This window comes from Eriocheir sinensis, chromosome 5 (genome assembly GCF_024679095.1).
Source record: "Eriocheir sinensis breed Jianghai 21 chromosome 5, ASM2467909v1, whole genome shotgun sequence".
Taxonomy (NCBI): domain Eukaryota; kingdom Metazoa; phylum Arthropoda; class Malacostraca; order Decapoda; family Varunidae; genus Eriocheir; species Eriocheir sinensis.
The window spans coordinates 19239168-19256249 of record NC_066513.1 but is presented as its reverse complement, the minus strand read 5'-3'; the positions used below and the strand labels follow the sequence as shown (position 1 = coordinate 19256249).

Here is a 17082-nt window from a genome sequence, read left to right as displayed (position 1 = left end):
ACTAAGAATATCAAAGCTACACTTTTGGCTTTTACTAAGGTATACACGTTATGCTGACAGGTATGAGATTATGATTGCAGGTAATAACATAGAAAAGTAAACATATGTACTTAATCCCAATACCTGACCTGGACTATATTACTAGACCTTATTTTCATGGAGTCTAAAAGGAAAACTCGACATTCATTAATCCAACTCAGCGCACGACGAAGCAAACAAGGCCGTGTTATGCAAGAGGGAAAGAAAATGGGCTCCGATACGGTCTTTTAACATTATTTTTCTCTTCGTCTTTCATTCCGGCGGTTCTTTACGGCGTTTCCTGGACGACTAACGCAACATAACATAACAGGAGGAGGTGTAGAGCGAGGCCTTGACGCGCCAGAAATCCATAGCGTCAAGAACTCTTCAGGGCACGGCAGGAGGAGGAGGAGGAGGAGTTGGAGGAGGAGGAGGAGGAGGAAATGGTTAGGGTGGTGGAGGAGGGAGAAGAGATAGCAGAAGTAGAGGTGGCGCAGGTGGAAGAGGGAGAGGAGGAGGATAAGAGGAAGAACAAGATGAAGTAGAACGAGATGAAGAGGAAGAACAAGAACAAAAGCAGATGAAGAACAAGAACAAGGACAAGAACAAGAACAAGAAGAAGAGAAACAAGAAAACAAGAAGAAAAAGAAGAAGAAGAAGAAGAAGAAGAAGAAGAAGAAGAAGAAGAAGAGGAAGAAAAAGGAGAAAAAGAAGAAGAAAAAGAAGAACAAGAACACGAACAAGAACAAGAACAAGAAGAAGAGGAGGAGATGACGTCTACTCCTCCCCCTTCTCCCCCCCACCCACACCCATATCTAGGGAAGGAGGGATGGAAGGCATTCATCACCTCGTCACGTTTGCATAATGGAGCCGTAACCTGCACCACCACCACCACCACCACCAGCGAAAACCTAACAAAAAAAAAAGCAAAAAAAGATTAAAAAACGAGAAAATTTAATCTGTCAGCGACCGTCACGCGCAACATTTAATTACCAATCAACGTATCAACCCAAAGCTAGTACACCAAAAAAAAAAAGGAAAAAAAATAGGAAGAAAGTCGAACAGAAATATTGAAAAGTAAGGAAATATAGAAAGAATTTGGTATGTTGGGAAACGAAATATCACAAACTCGCGGATATATGACTTTTTTTTCACTCATTAAGTACGATAATTATTCCACTTGTCTGCATAAAACTTTAATTTATCCTTCATATTTACCAGATGTTGACGTTGAAATCTGGAGAGCGGAATGAATGGCTTTTAAATTACCAAACCCTTTTCATTAAGATTCAAAACTGCGCCACAATATCAAACGACGATAAAAGAAATAAAGTAATATCGCCTTCTTCTTCTTCTCCTCCTCCTCCTCTTCCTCGTTTTCTTCATTCTCGCTCTCATTCTCGTTTTTTTTTCTCTTTAGCATCGTCCTCCTTTACCTCCTCCTCCTCGTCCACTCTCTCTTCCTATTGGTTTTTGCTTTATTATTCTCTTTCTCTTCATCGTCTTCCTTTTTCTTTTCCCTTTTCTCTCTCGTATCCTCTTTCTCTTCCTCTTGCTTTAGGGAAGGGGGGAGTAGGCGTCTTCTTCTTCTTCTTCTTTTTCTTCTTGTTCTTGTTCTTTTTCCTCTTCTTGCTCTTGTCCTGTTTCTTCTTCCTCATCTTGTTTTTGTTCTTCTTTTTCTTCGCCTCCTCTTCCTCTTCCTTTTTCTCCTCCTCATCCTTAAATACCGGAGTAGAATGAATGCCCTTTAGCTTCCCAAACCGCTTTCATTCAGATTCATAATTGAGCCGTAATAACAAGCGAGTAAAAGAAGTGAATTTAATGTCCTTTGCCTCCTCTCGAAATTGCGAAACTTTTACCTCCGAAAAGCCAAACGGGTCTGAAAAGGTCCCGTGAGTGTCCAAATCGTCCCTCCTTTGTTCCTTCTCGTCCTGTTGTCTCTTGAATCTCTGGCCCTCTCCTTGTCCTCATTCTTCTCATTCTCTCCCTCCCGCTGCTCTTCCTCCTCCTCCACTCTTTTCTCTCTTACCTCCCGTCCTACGCCTCATCCTCTTCTTCTCCTCCCGCCTTTCTCTTTTTACTATTCCACGTCCACCTCCTCCTCGTTGCCTTCTCTTCTTTCTCCTCCTCCTCTTCCTCGTTTTCTTCATTCTCGTTCTCATTTTCGTTTTTTTTCCTTGGTGTCGTCTTCTTTTTCCTCCTTTTCGTCCATTCGCTCTTCCTATTGCTTTTTACCTTCTATTTCTCCACATCGTCTTTCTTTATTCCCTCGTTCTCTTTCTCATCCTCTCTCTCTTTCTTCATCTTCTCGTTCACCTCCTTTTCCTATTGCTTATCGTCTTCATCAATCTCCTCTTTCTCCTCATCGTTTCCCTTTCTCATCCTCTCTCTCTTCCTCTCCGTCCTTTCCCACGTTCCCCTCCTCATCCTCTCTCTCCACCTATTCCTCCTTGTCCATTGTCCTCCTCATTCTCTCTCTCATCCTCTTCGTCTTTTCCCACGTCACTCTCCTCATCTTGTCTCTCTTCTTCTCGTTCTCTTCCACCTCGTCCACCGCCCTTATTCTGCCTCTCCTCGTCCTCTCCATCCTTTCCCACGTTGCCCTCCTCACCCTCTCTTTCTCTCCTTCTTCCGCTTCGTCCTTGTCCACCGCCCCACCTCGCTTCTCCCTCTTCTTCTCGTCCTCCTCCAGTGCATCAGCGGCCCAGTGTTGTGTCTGTGAAGTGCGGGCCGCCCTCTGTGTTGGCTGCACGCACTCCTTCCTCTTCAGACCGGAACAAAGGGTCGTACACTGGTTTGCATTCCGGGTCGTCTTGTTTTCTTTTACGGGTACTGTGTTGATGGTTTACTCCCCCACTCATGCTCTTCGTCTCTCAGTATCTCTCTTTCTCATTTATATTTTCTGTCTCTTCTTCTTACTCTCATATTCAACGTAACGTACCGCAGTCTCTCCTTTTGTCATATGCCTTTTCTCCCTCTTTTCTTCTTACTCTTATATTCAACGTTACGTCCTTCGGTCACTCCTTTTCTTATTTATCTTTTCTCTTCTTAGTTTCATACCCAACGTTACGTCCTGCAGTCTGTCTTCTGTCATCTACCTTTTCTCTCTTTTCTTATCTCTTTTCTTCTCCAACATTACTTCCCTCACTTTCCCTTTTTTCTCATATACTTCTTCTCACTTTCTTCTTACTCTCATATCCAGCGTTAACCTTATCTGTATTGTCCCCAAAGATATTTCATTACGCTTTCATCTACCTTTTCTCTCTTTTTTTTTCTCTTCTTCCCCACCGTTACGTCCCTTTGCCTCCCTTTTTCATATTTACTTTTTCTCGCTTTTCTTCTTACTCTCATATCCAACGAGTGTCCCCAAAGATATTTCATCACGCTGGAAAAATTCTTGACTAACAATGTAATGAAATAGGGCAAGGCGGCCCCGCAGAGTTGGCTAATCTTGCTCCGCGGACGAAGAGAAAGCGCAATGCAAACTGCCGGGTCTTGAACGCCCCAGATTAACCTCGTGCATGCGGAGGCTGAATGATTTACGACGTTTGTCTTGTACTCCGCTTCGCGACGCCCTAAAAGCGGAGGCCATCCACCTCTGCAATTATGATTCAGACACTCAAAAGACTTAGAATTCAAAACAAAAACAAAAAAGTCATGCGTGGGTTTAATTCAGAAAGTTAATCTTGTATGCCAGTTCTCTGAGGCCCCGAAAAGCCAATGCCGTTCACCTAATCAATTATTATTATTATTATTATTATTATTCAGACTCTTAAAATCCTAAACCATATAATAAAAGTATAATTCCTCGGTCTTGTTCTTGGTCTTATTCACAACGGTAATAATGTACACCAATCCTACGGGACATCAAAAACAAAGACCATTTACCTCCTCATTTATTATTCAGACACTTGAAAGACTAAAAAGTATGATAAGAAAAATAATCCCTTGTCTTTGTCATATTTACAATGTTAATCGTGTACACCAACCCCACGCGGCACCAAAAGCCAGGACCACTCTATTATTTACTATTTTGACTCGGAGCACTATTCAAACACTCACTACCCTTGTAAAACGTGAAAAAAATCCCCACTCTCGGTCTCGGTCTGAGTTTCATAGTCCTTCGCATCCACTCTCAGCAACCGCCGCATCTTAACGTTCGTTCCCAGGGCACAACACAACTAGCCGCGTCAGGTGTTTCAGGTTCTTGTATCCATAACTTTAATTCCTCCTTTTTTGGTCCAGGTGAAAATTAATGCCCTAGGTGTAGATCTTCGTCGCCAGGTACACAAAACTGGAAAACCAATTTGTATTTTATTTTGCTGCAGAGAAATTCATGAATACAGCAAAGTTGGTGCAGGAAATAATGGTGAGTGGAAGGAGAGAGGGAGGGAGGGACGGCGGGAGGGAGGGAGGGGCGCAGGGGACACAGGTGGGACTGCAGAGAGCGAGGCAGAGGGAGGGAGGAAGAGGCAGGGTAGATGAGGTCAGTCGGGGAGAGGGAGAGGTTCGGGGAGGGAAGGGAGAGGAGTCAATAGTGCAGGGGATGGGAGGGTGCAGGGAGGAGGCATGGGAAAGGGGAGAGGAGGGGAGGGGGTAAGAGGAGCAGGGGGATTGAAGGGTCAGAGGAGCGAGACTGGGGAGGGAGGGGAAGGGGCAGAGTCTGTGGACATTGCTCGCTTTTCACAACTTTCGTTCACCGCGCACCTCGAACAGCCCACACCCACTTTTTCTACCTCTGTTTTTCATTCGGTTTTTATGTGATCGTCGCGCGCACGGTTTGCTCGGGAAGAGAGGCTGATGGAGGAAATTAGAGGGACGGGAGGTGAAAAAACGGATTTTTTTTGTAAGGAGCGTAGTGAACCGTTGTTTAGGCAGTCAAGCGTTCATGGGGAATACGTAGAAGCCCTTCCCCTCAATGCTCTCCCTCCTCCTTCTCCTCTTCCTCCTCCTCCTCCTCCTCCTCCTCCTCCTCCTCCTCCTCTTCTCCCTCCTCCTCCTTCTCCTCTTGCTGCGACAACTCCTCATCTTCCGTCCCTTTCTCCTCTTTGAACTTACACCTTGTCAGTCTTCCTATTCCTTCCTTCCATCCTTCCTTCCTTCCTTCCTCTCAGCTTCTTTCCTTCTTCTCCTCCTCCTCCTCCTCCTTCTCTTCCTCTTCCTCTTCCTAATTTCGCTATCAGCCAGACCCAACACCAAAGCTTCTGTGGCTCTCCCATCAAACTTTGGACAGTCGCGTTCTTTTGTACCGAGAGAGTGGCGTAGAGTGTAGGGCCAGTGGGATCGAGAGAGAGAGAGAGAGAGAGAGAGAGAGAGAGAGAGAGAGAGAGAGAGAGAGAGAGAGAGAGAGAGAGAGAGAGAGAGAGAGAGAGAGAGAGAGAGAGAGAGAGAGAGAGTCAGAGGATGGGACGAGAACTCAAAAGGGAGCTCAACGTTTTGCGAGAGAGAGAGAGAGAGAGAGAGAGAGAGAGAGAGAGAGAGAGAGAGAGAGAGAGAGAGAGAGAGAGAGAGTATAATAAAAATGATACAAAAGAAACTAGGAAAAAAGAGAGAAAAGAACGATAGCAAAAACAAAACAAAAAGACACGAAGTAGAGAAAAAAAAAGAAACAAAGGCCCTAGAGAGAGAGAGAGAGAGAGAGAGAGAGAGAGAGAGCACTAGAGCGGGAGAGAGCACTGCGGTCCGAGGCTGCAGCAGGCGTGGCAGGGTGCGGGTGAGGGGAACCAGATAACATATTTAGCGGCGATGCAACGAGCCAATGTGCCTCTGCCTCGCCTGCTCTCCTTTGCCTCTGTTGCCTTAGCGCCCTGAAGAGCCACAGCTGCTGCAGAGAATCATAATCAGAACCAGGTGGAGGAGCAGGAGGAGGAGGAGGAGGAGGAGGAGGCAGAGGAAACGGGAAAAGGAACAAAAATGATAGTAATAGTAAAAGGAAAAGGAGAAATGGGATAAAGACAGATGGAAAAGGAGCAAAAAGGGCAGTATAAGGAAGGACGAAGGATAGGAAGGAGTCGTAATAGGAGGAGGAAGATTAGAGAGGGCAAAAGTAGAAAGAGGAAAATAGGGAATGAACAGGATGACAAATAGTAACATAAATAGCAAAAGGAGAAGTAGGAAAGGCATAAAGACGGAAAGAGAAGGAGCAAGAAAAATAGGATGTGGCAGGGGAAAGAATAGGAAGGAGGAGAAGGATCAAGAAGAGTAGAATTGATAGCACAAGTTAGGGGCAAGAGCAGGGAGGAGCAGGAGAAGGAGCAAGAGAGGAGTAGAAGTGATTGGACACGTCAGGAGAGGAGGAGAAAGAAAAGGCAGAAGAGAAGGAGTGGTAGGAGGAATTTAGGAGGACAGGAGGGAGAAGAAGGCTAAAGAAAAGTAGAAATGATAGGACAAGGTTGGGAAAGGAGAAGGAGGAAGAAGAAGAAGAGAAAGAGTTTAAGAGGACAGGAAGGAGAAAGGAGGGAAGGAGTTTTAGGACAAGGAGAGGGAAGGACAGGGAGAAGGAGGAGAAGGAGCGGTAAGATTAGAAGTGATAGGACAAAGTTGGGGAAAGGACAGGGAGGAGGAGGAGGAGGAAGGAAAGGAGTGGTAAGACAAGGAGGGGAGAAGGACAGGAGAAGAGGAGGAGGAGGAGGAGAGGAAGAAAACACGGAAGGGAAAGAAACACCGCCACGAACAAGCCTCTAATTTGCTCCATTTGGTTTATGGGAACGAATTACAGAGAGGAACGATTTTGTGGCATGGGTCTGTCGCTCTCTCTTTCTCTCTCGCTCTCTTTGCTCCATTTTCTTTCTTTATTCCTCTCTTTACTTTCTCTCGATTTTCTCTTCCTCTTCTTCGTATTATTTTCCTATTTGTTTCGTTCGCCTTTGTGGTATTGTTGTCTTTTTCTTGTCCTCTTTTTTACCTTCTTCGTTTTGATTTTTTTTTCTTCCTTATTTTTCTTTTTCTCGATTTTCTCTTTCCCGTCCTCTTATTTTTTTTTCTTATTTCTTTTGTTCTTTCTTGTGGTATTGTTTTTTCTTTCTCTTCCTCTTTGTCTCTTTTCTCCGCTTTTTCTTTTACTTTCTTTTTTTCCCCATTTTCTCTGTCTTCGTTCTTTTTTTATTTCGTTCTCCTTTGTGGTATAGTTTTGTCTCCCTCTTGCTTTCCTTATTCTTCGCTCCGTTTTCTTGCTTTTCCTTACTCTTCTCTCTCCCTATATCGTCTTTCTCTTCTTCGTCTTTTTTTTTCTATTTCTTTCGTTTTGCCTTCCGTCATTCTCTTGGCTCTTTTTCTCTTTGCTTCGTTTTCTTTCTCTTACTTTTTTCTTCTCTTTCCCCGATTTCCTCTTTGTCTTCTTGGTCTTTTTTTCTAATTCTTTCGTTTTCCTTTCCTCCGTCTTGTCGGTCTGTTTCTTTTTTTTTCTCTCTCCTCCACCTCATTGTCCGGCTGTCTTTCTTCCTGTCTACCTCTGTCTTGGTGGTTCTTTCTCTTGTCCTTCTTCTCTCTCCCTCTCTATTTATGTCTCGTTATCTATCTGTATATCCATCTGTCTATTCGTCTATCCGTCCTTTTCACACATACACAAACACACAGACTCACTCCTTCCTTCCACTCACTAATCTATCTATCTGTCTTCCTATCCATCTTTCTATCTGTATTTCTCTCTATCTATCTATCGATCCATCTCACATACAAACGCGAACACACACACACACACACACACACACACACACACACACACACACACACACACACACACACACTCACTCATACAACATACTCAAGAATCCATCTATATCCACCTATCTATCTATCTGTCTATCTATCTGTCTCACACACAAACACTCACTCACTCACTCACTCATACCTTCGACTCACTAATGTTATTCATGGAGGACTCACTAAGGATTGTTATAATGTTGTTGCCCCATCAAGTATTCATAGTGTTGACGAAGCGAACAGCGCAAGGAGGAGGAGGAGGAGGAGGAGGAGGAGCAGGAGGAGGAGGAAGAGGAGGAGGAGGAGAAGAAGGGAGCAGCTACAATAACACAATACATCAGTCGGAGGAGTAAAGTTATTCAGGAGTAAATGATGAATAAGACAGATGGAATGAGTGAATGAGTTAGGGAGGGAGGGAGAGAAGGGATGGAGGGAGGGAATGAGTGAATAAATGAGAGAGGGAGAGAAGGAGGGACGGAGGAAATAAGTTAGTGAGCGAGTGAAAGGTGTATCATTGAGAGAGAGAGAGAGAGAGAGAGAGAGAGAGAGAGAGGTTATATATTTTTTATCATTTGCACATTCTCTCTCTCTCTCTCTCTCTCTCTCTCTCTCTTTTCCCTATTTACCCCCTGGTGTGTTTGGAAATGAAGCGGAGTAGTTGGAGTTGCCTTGGAGGAGTAGGTCAAGGGAGAAGAAGGAAGAGGAAGAGGAGGAGGAGGAGAGGGAGGAGGAGGAGGAGTAGGAGGAGGTTAAGAGTCCTCAGAGGTACCAGATGCTAATGAAGAAGTGGTGAGGACGAGGACAATCTTAAGTACACACACACACACACACACACACACACACACACACACACACACACACACACACACACACACACACACACACACACACACACACACACACAGACAGGTCCCACGCTCTTTTATTATGCTTCCAGTGTGGGTCATAAATCACTCTTTGTTTCCAGCACATCTTATATATTATCGGTGTCCCTGCCTGCCTCCGCTTCCTTCCTCCTCTTCCTCTTTCTCTCCCTTTTCTACTTCCCCTTCGCACCCTACTCCTTTTCCTCACCTTTCTGTATCCATCCCTACTTTTCCTCCGTTTCATTGTTATCGTCTCCCTCTCCTGGTTCTGTCTTTGTTCTCACTGGCTCTCCTTCTCTCTCTCTCTCTCTCCCGGCGCGCATAAATATTAATAAAATGATTAGTCGTGCTGGTGTACCATGTTTTACTGCCTCATATTTCACGTGGCCGGCAAGTAATTATGCTTTTAGCTCGCGCATTTGCTTTTAAAAAATTTGTATTCGTGCATGCATTACTTTCGCACTTGCTGTCGAAATAGGAATAAAAACACTGATCACCTTTTATGGAAGTCTACGGAGCTGGCTTTCCATGTTACACTATCACTTCTATTTTACAAGTATAGGTTTTCTTCTATTCTTTATTGTTTTCATTATTTAGCATCATCCTGTTTTCCTTGTATTGTCTTTTTTTTTATATACAACCATAACTTTTCTTTTCTATTTATTTTTTTCGATTATTTAGCATCATTCTGTTTTCTTCTCTTTTCTTGTTTTCCTTTTGTTCTTTTTAGTTACAGCCATGATCTTATTCTTATTCTTCTCTTTTTAGCACTATCCTGTTTTCTTATTCGGTTTTATTTTCAACCATTGCTCTTTTCTTTTTTTCTATTATTTTGCACTATTCTATTTTCCTTTTGTTCCCTCTTTATTTAGTACCATAATTATCTTCTCTTTGTTATTTCTCCCACTATTTAGCATCATTCTGTTTTCTTCTTTTTCTGTTTTCCTTTGTTTCCTCTATTTTCATTTTTTCCGCTATTTACCATCCTTCTGTTTTCCTTTCGCTCTGTAAGTATATAGATTTTGTGCCTTCCTCAACAATCTTCTTTTTTTCCACTATATAGCGTTAATCTGTTTTCTTCTTGTTCTGTTGTATTGACATTATTTTCCTTTTTAAATTTTTCCCACCATTTACCATCATTCTGTTTTCCTTTCGCTCCGCAAGTATATATATTTTCTTTACCTTTCTTTAAAACTTCAAGTCTTATAACACGGGAAATTTAGCTTCGCCGGGCTGACCTAAATGTACCATACAACTTATCTGCTCGTTCAACAGTCCTGACCCAGCTTCCGTCTCTCTCTCTCTCTCTCTCTCTCTCTCTCTCTCTCTCTCTCTCTCTCTCTCTCTCTCTCTCTCTCTCTCTCTCTCTCTCTCTCTCTCTCTCTCTCTCTCTCTCTCTCGCTTTATTTATCTATCTATCACTATTTATCTATCTATCTGTATCCATGTTTATATCTATCTTTTATCAAATCTATCTATCTATCTGTCTCGCGCTCGCTTCCTCTCTCTCTGTATCTATCTATCTTTCTATCTCGCTTTCGCTCGCTGTCGCTCTCTCGGTACAGGTAACATATCGCCAAAAGTTCAGTCACACATTTCACTGACGTAATCCACCACTAGACGAACGAACACACACACACACACACACACACACACACACACACACACACACACACACACGGAACAAATAATTCTCGGTTCCCTCCTTAGTTCACAATGTTTTCCCGGGGAGCTGCTGGTCGGCGCGCGCTCAGTAAGAGTCCTTCCTCCTTCCCTCCTTCTTACCCCACCTCACCCCCTTTCCTGAAGCGTCTTATTCTATTACCACGCCCCAAGCAATAATTCAGTACCTTAATGTTGGATGAGATGTGACGACGAACCCTGACCTTCTCCCCCCCGATGCTCAGCTCCAGACTTTCGTTGTTGCTTCTTCGTGTCCATCAGAAAATAAAGGAAATAAATGTTAGACTGTAAATGGGAAAAAAAGGAAAGAGCTTGTCCCTATGTATTGAAGGGAGATGCAGAGCCGGCCAGTTTGAAGGCGATGTGTTGAGGAGAGAGAGAGAGAGAGAGAGAGAGAGAGAGAGAGAGAGAGAGAGAGAGAGACGGCCAGCTTACTAAATGATAACGCCTAAAACATTAATACCCACCACCACTACCAGCAACAACAACATCCCCACCACCACCACCACCACCACAACCTCCATTACAAACAACCCTTGCACTCAGGCCGATGCAGTTAATACAGTTTCCTTGGGCACGACGTTAGCTTAGCCCGAAAAGGCGGAATATGGACTTCGTGGCTCCGAGAAGAGAAGGAGAGAGGGAGGGAAAGAGGGAGAGAGGGAGAGAGGAAGGGAGGGAGAGAGGAAGGCAACTCTGGCAGGGAGCTAAAGTGAAATGGAAATGGAGAGGAAGAAGGAATGGAGGAGAATTGCTATCTGGTAAAGGTAGATGGAGTAAAAGAAACTGAGAGAGAGAGAGAGAGAGAGAGAGAGAGAGAGAGAGAGAGAGAGAGAGAGAGAGAGAGAGAGAGAGAGAGAATGGCTAAAGAAGTTGAACTGAAGAAAGGGAGGGAGGAAAAGAAGAGCGAAAAGTTGGGGTTGGGAAGGCAAATGGAGAACGAGAGTAGAATATTAAAGGGAAAGTAATGGGGGCATGGAAAGGAGAGGGGAGGATCAAGAGACTCAGACTAAAGTAAAGGATGAAGGAATGAAAGACGAGAAGGTGGGAGGAGAAAGGAAGGAGCGAACATTCACGGAAGAAAAACGGATAAACTGGAAATGGTGAACGAAATATTTAGGCAGAAGAAGAAAGGAAAGCCAGGAAAAGGGTAAAGGGAAGAGGGAAGAGGTGGTGGCCTACAAGAGAAAGGTCAACGACAAAGGAATAAAGGAGAAAAGTAAAAAGAGAAACAAAAGGTGAAATGGAAAACCGAACGCGCAATTGGTTATAGTGAAAGGAAAGGAAATGAATAAAGAAATAAAAAGGAGGAATAAAAAGTAGAAAATAAATAAACGAATAAAGAAGAAAATGGAAAAGAAAGAAAGAATGAGTGAAACGGAGAAACGAAAGTGCATTGGTGATGGTGAAGGGAAAGGAAGTGAAGGAATAAAGAGAGGAAAAAGAGAAAATAAGAAATGAGGCAAAGGTGAATAAAGGAGAAAATAAATGAATAAGATAAAGGAATAAAATAAAAAAATAGGGTGAAATATAGAAACGAAAGTGCATTGGTTATAGTGAAGGGAAAGGGAATGAGGGAATAAAAAGAGGAAAAAGGAGAAATAAAAAGGAAGCGAATGTGGAATGGAGAAACCAGAGGAACAAAAAGAAAAAAAATAGAGACACGGGGAAATGGAGAACCGAAAACCCATTGATTATAGTGAAGGGAAGGGAAATGAGGGAATAAAGAAAGGAAGAAGGAGAAATAAAAAGCAGGCGAATGTGGAATGGAGAAACGAAGGAACAAAAAGAAAAAATAGAAACAGAAGGTGAAATAGAGAACCGAAAACCCATTGATTATAGTGAAGGGAAGGGAAATGAGGGAATAAAGAGAGGAAGAAGGAGAAATAAAAAGCAGGTGAATGTGGAATAGAGAAACGAAAGAAGAAAAAGAAAAAAATAGAAACAGAAAGTGAAATAGAGAACCGAAAACGCATTGATTATAGAAATGGAGAAACGAAGGAACAAAAAAAAAAAAATAGAAACAGAAGGTGAAATAGAGAACCAAAAACGCATTGATTATAGCGAAGGGAAAGGAAATGAAGGAATAAAGAAAGGAAGAAGGAGAAATAAAAAAGAGGCGAATGTGAAATGGAGAAACGAAAGGAACAAAAAGAAAAAAATAGAAACAGAGGGTGAAATGGACAACCGAAAATGCATTGGTTATAGTGAAGGGAAAGGAAATGAAGGAATAAAAAGAGGAAGAAGGAGAAATAAAAAAGAGGCGAACGTGAAGGAGAAACGAAAGGAGGAAAAAGAAGAAAAAAAAGAGAAGCAAAATGTAAAATGGAGACTAGTGAAAGGAAGGGAAACGAAGGAATAAAGAGAAGAAGGAGTGAAAAGGAGGCTAAGGCGAAATGGAGAAACGCAAGCACATTGGTTATAGTGAAGCGAAAGGATATGAAGGAATAAATAACGGGGAGAACAGGAAATGCGAGACGGAAGGAAAGAAAAAAAGAAAAACGGTTATGCTGGAAGGAACGGAAATGACAAAACGGTGAAAAAAGAACGGCAGGAAAACGTAAAATGGAGGAAATGAAACCACGGGGATTATTCTGGAGGGAAAACATAACGAAATAAAAGGAAAAGAAGGACTACAGAAGGAATGTGAGCAGAAGGAAGGGAAAATGCGTTGCTTATATCGGAGAGGGAGATGGAAGAGAATGGAAAAGAGAAGCAAATGTGAAGTAAAAGGAAGGAAAACACGATCGTTGTATTGGAGGAAAGAGAAATGGAGGAATAAAGGAGAAGGAGAGAAGATTCGAAATAGGGAAAGGAAAGCATGATGGTAGTATTGGAGGAAGAGGAAATGAAGAGGAGAATGCAAAAGGAAATGGGAGGGAAGGGAGCCAGGGAAGAGGAGGAGGAGGAGGAGGAGGAAGAGGAGGAGGAGGATTCAGATGAGGTTTGGATGTTTCAATTCCACATTTGATCCGCCATTCCCAGCCTCGTTTCATTAATTCCAACTCACTGTTCTTTTTCTTTTCTTTTTTCAGTTATTTCAATTTATATTTCCATCTTCTTCATCCTCGTCGTTATTCACCTGATGAGAGTGAGCCGTTTTATGATGATGGTGAGGAGGAGGAGGAGGAGGAGGAGGAGGAGGCGGAGGAGGAGGAGGAGGAGGAGGAGGAGGAGGAGGAGGAGGAGGAGGAGGAGGAGGAGGAGGAGGAGGAGGAGGATCAAAATTAAGGATAAAGAATTAGAGATGGAGGAGAAGAAAAGGAGAAGGAAGGAAGAGGAGGAGGAGAAGGAGGAGAAGGAAAGAAAAACATGAGGGAAAAAGAGGAGGAGGAGAAGGAGAAAGAAAGAAGAAAAAGAAATAGAGAGAAGCGCAGAAAAGGGAGAAAGATAAGTAGGATGAGAAGGATGAGGAGACGGAGAAGGATGAGAAGAAAAAGAAAAGAAAGAAGAGGAGGAGGATAAAGAGGAGAAAAAGGAGGAGGAGAAAGAGATGGAAAAAATAGCAAAATAGGAAAAAAATACAGAAAAGGAGAAGAAAATTTAAAACAAGAAAAAGAGGAGGAAGTGAAGAAGGAAAAGGAGGCAGCGAAAGAGAAGAAAGAAAATCGGGAAGGACGAAGCGGAGAAGGATAAGAAGCAGAGCAGAAGGAGCAGAAAGATAAGTAGGAGGAGGAGGAGGAGGAGGAGGAGGAGGAGAGGACAGTGTTGCAGGAGTGTGTTGAAGGGAGTGTGGGTGTGGGTGGGTGGGGGGGGGGTCACGTTGATATACTCTGATGTGTTGTTTCGTGTTTGTGTTGCGCGGCAAGATTAGTGTTCCCAAACTCGATAAACATTGGACGCACGCGGGAATTTGTGTTGTTATTTGGTTTAGGAGATTTGCGCGTCTGTTTTATGAGTTTTATGGCCGCTGTTTATTGGTGTTTGTGACAGCTGAATGTTAGGTGGACCCAGGAGCGAGAGAGAGAGAGAGAGAGAGAGAGAGAGAGAGAGAGAGAGAGAGAGAGAGAGAGAGAGAGAGAGAGAGAGAGAGAGAGAGAGAGAGAGAGAGAGAGAGAGAGCATGGACATTTATTTAATTCTGATGTTTACCATACAGAGTGCAGCGTTGTGTATATTCCTGTTTCGCGTAATTGTCCCTTCAAAAACAAACAAATGTGTACGGGTGTTTACATTTTTCTATCCAAACATTATCTGACGTTATTACGCTCGACGGCTCTTTGAATTGATGATCACGGGTGGATGATGTATGATAATATAAATCTGATGGATGTGTGTTTGTTCATTCATCTGTCTGTTTATCTGTCTGTATCTCCATTTATCTATATATCTGTCCATCTATCTATATCTATCTATCTGTCTGTCTATCTATGTAGTTGTCTATTGTCCTATCTATATCTGTCTATCTTTGTCTTTCTATATGTCTGTCTTTCTGTCTATCTATTTATCTATCTCTATCTATCCTTCTGTCTTTCCATCTATCTATCTATCTGTGTATATTTATCTATCTATATCGCTATTTATCAATCTGTCTATCTCTATCCATATTTCTGCTTATCTATCTCTCTATCTATCTGTCTTTATCTCTTGGTGATAGGACATAGGTCGTCGCCCACCATTATTTAGCGCGTGTTCCCTCCCTTTACAGGTCGTCTCTGTCGGGCAGGTGGTCAGCCAATCAGCGTTTCCCAGTGCAAACGTCATCAAAGACACAGCCAATCACAGTGTCCCATGGTGCACACTTCATCAATGGATCTGCCAGTCATCTCGTCCCCTGGTGCTGGCGTCAGGGGGACAGCCAATGAGAGTGTCTGCTGGTGCTGACGTCACGGGTTAAGGCGACACACATGCTCTTGAAACGTCGTCCTGAAAACGAGTCTGGAACACCACGGAAAGAAAAGCATAAGGGAAACTGTATTAAAAAGGACAAAATAGTTAGATAGTCTGCATGAAGATCTCGAGGTGCTTCTTAGTTACGTATTGTGTTTGTGAGTGCATGTGTGAGTATGTAAGTGAGGAAAGATAGTGTAAAGACAATTAAAAAGTAGTGTGTGAATAAGCAGAAGAGAGGATCAAGAAGCGATACACAACGGAATAGGTTAAAAGAAGAGGGAGAAGACGAAGAAGAAAGGTGTGTACGGGCGGTGCAAATGTGTATACGTGAACATTGATGAAGTTTTCTCATGGACGAACTAGAATTGCAGCCCACACGGAAACTCCAGGCGGCAAGCAGGCGTGGAGGTGCTTGCTAAAGAAACACACGACCCAAACTTCGCCTCCAAGTTGCCGGCAATGTCCAGGTAAAACGGACCCCCCGAAGTTGTCATCGCCCACAAACTTTTCCCGTGGAGCAGTGAATCGCCTTTAATGCAGCCTGGAATTATAATCATATACGCCGCGTTCCGAAGGTTTTCCGAGTGCGTGGTGCTGATAAATGTCTGAACTTCGGGCTCAGTGAAACGAGAAAACGGGTCTTTGATAATGTGGTGATGATGGTGATGCTTCTGTGTGGTGATGGTGATGAAAACGACCCTGGTGATGATTCTGTCGGTAGTGGTGTTGATGGTGATGAACGGTGGAGGTTGTGACTGTGGAATCGCTTGGTGTTGACTGGTAAATGGTGTTTGGGGTTGGAAAGTATCACAAACATCAAATACAGAAGTGGTGGACGTGGTGAAAGACTCAACCCAGCTGTTATAGTGACGAGACTTGTAGTAGCAGCAGTAGTAGTCGTAGTGGCGGTGGTGGAGGAGGAGGTGGTAGCGGGGGAGGAGGGTGGGGTGTGGTGGTGAATGTTTCTGTTAGTGGTGGTGCCTGTTAAGACGCAAAGATGGCGGCGTTTGAGTCCTGCGGGGGCGGGGCCTGCGGCGGCGGCGGCGACGAGGGGATGGGCAAAGGGCGCGCTGTGGTGGCCGCCGTGCTGAGCGTCATCTCCCTGGCCGTGCTGAGCCTCCACGTGGCCCTCTGTCTGCACTACCCTTCCCCGCTCTTCGCCGTCACGCTGCTCCTTAATCCATCTCTCTGGTAAGTGCTTTCCTCGTACTCCTCTGTCTTCCTGCCTAATGTTTTTTTTTTTTTTTTTTTTTTTTTTGTGTGTGTGTGTGTGTGTGTGTGTGTGTGTGTGTGTGTGTGTGTGTGTGTGTGTGTGTGTGTGTGTGTGTGTGTCTGTCTGTGTTTGTCTGTGTCTGTCTGTCTTTCTGTGTGTGTGTGTGTGTGTGTTTGTGTGTGTGTGTGTGTTTGTGTGTGTGTGTGTGTGTGTGTGTGTGTGTGTGTGTGTGTGTGTGTGTGTCGTTCTGTGTTTGTTTGTCTGTCTTTCTGTCTGTCTGCGTTTGTCTGTGTCTGTCTGTCTGTCTTTCTCTTTCTGTGTCTGTCTGTCTGGATGGTTGGTTGGAATTGTCTCTGTCTATATTTCCATCTATCCATTATTGTATCTCTATATATATTTAATCTTATCTCATCTTTCTTATCCCGGTCTTATTTATGTATGTGTGTATGTGTATGATTGTATTTCTTCCATCCTTTATTCCTCCCTGCATCCGTTTCCGTTCTATAAAACCTTGTATATCACCTCCTCTCTGTTCCTCCATTCTTCCCCTCCTCTAGCACTATTCCTCTCATTCTCCACCTCTCTCTCTCTTCCTCAATTTCTCTTTTTCTTTTTCGCTCATTTTTTTTTTTCATTTTTCGTCCCCCTCTCGCTTCCTCGCAACCTTTTCCTCTCTCTTCGCTTTCTTCTTTCCCTCTCTCACTCTCCTTCCCTCCTGCGTTCCTTAATTTATCCCCTCGTGCCTCTAATGTCCTGCCTGCCCAGTTGT

At 43.6% G+C, this 17082-nt stretch overlaps 1 protein-coding gene across 2 annotated transcripts in view; it reads left to right on the top strand.

The window, feature by feature from the left end:
* Nucleotides 1-17082, top strand: part of LOC126984835 (nascent polypeptide-associated complex subunit alpha, muscle-specific form-like) — an 89586-nt gene that overhangs the window by 65523 nt on the left and 6981 nt on the right. For both annotated transcript variants that reach the window (XM_050839046.1, XM_050839045.1), the window contains exon 3: nucleotides 14916-16291. In XM_050839046.1, the coding sequence (XP_050695003.1) occupies nucleotides 16098-16291 (194 nt within the window). In that variant the 5' untranslated portion in view covers nucleotides 14916-16097. The remainder of the gene's footprint in view (nucleotides 1-14915; nucleotides 16292-17082) is intronic.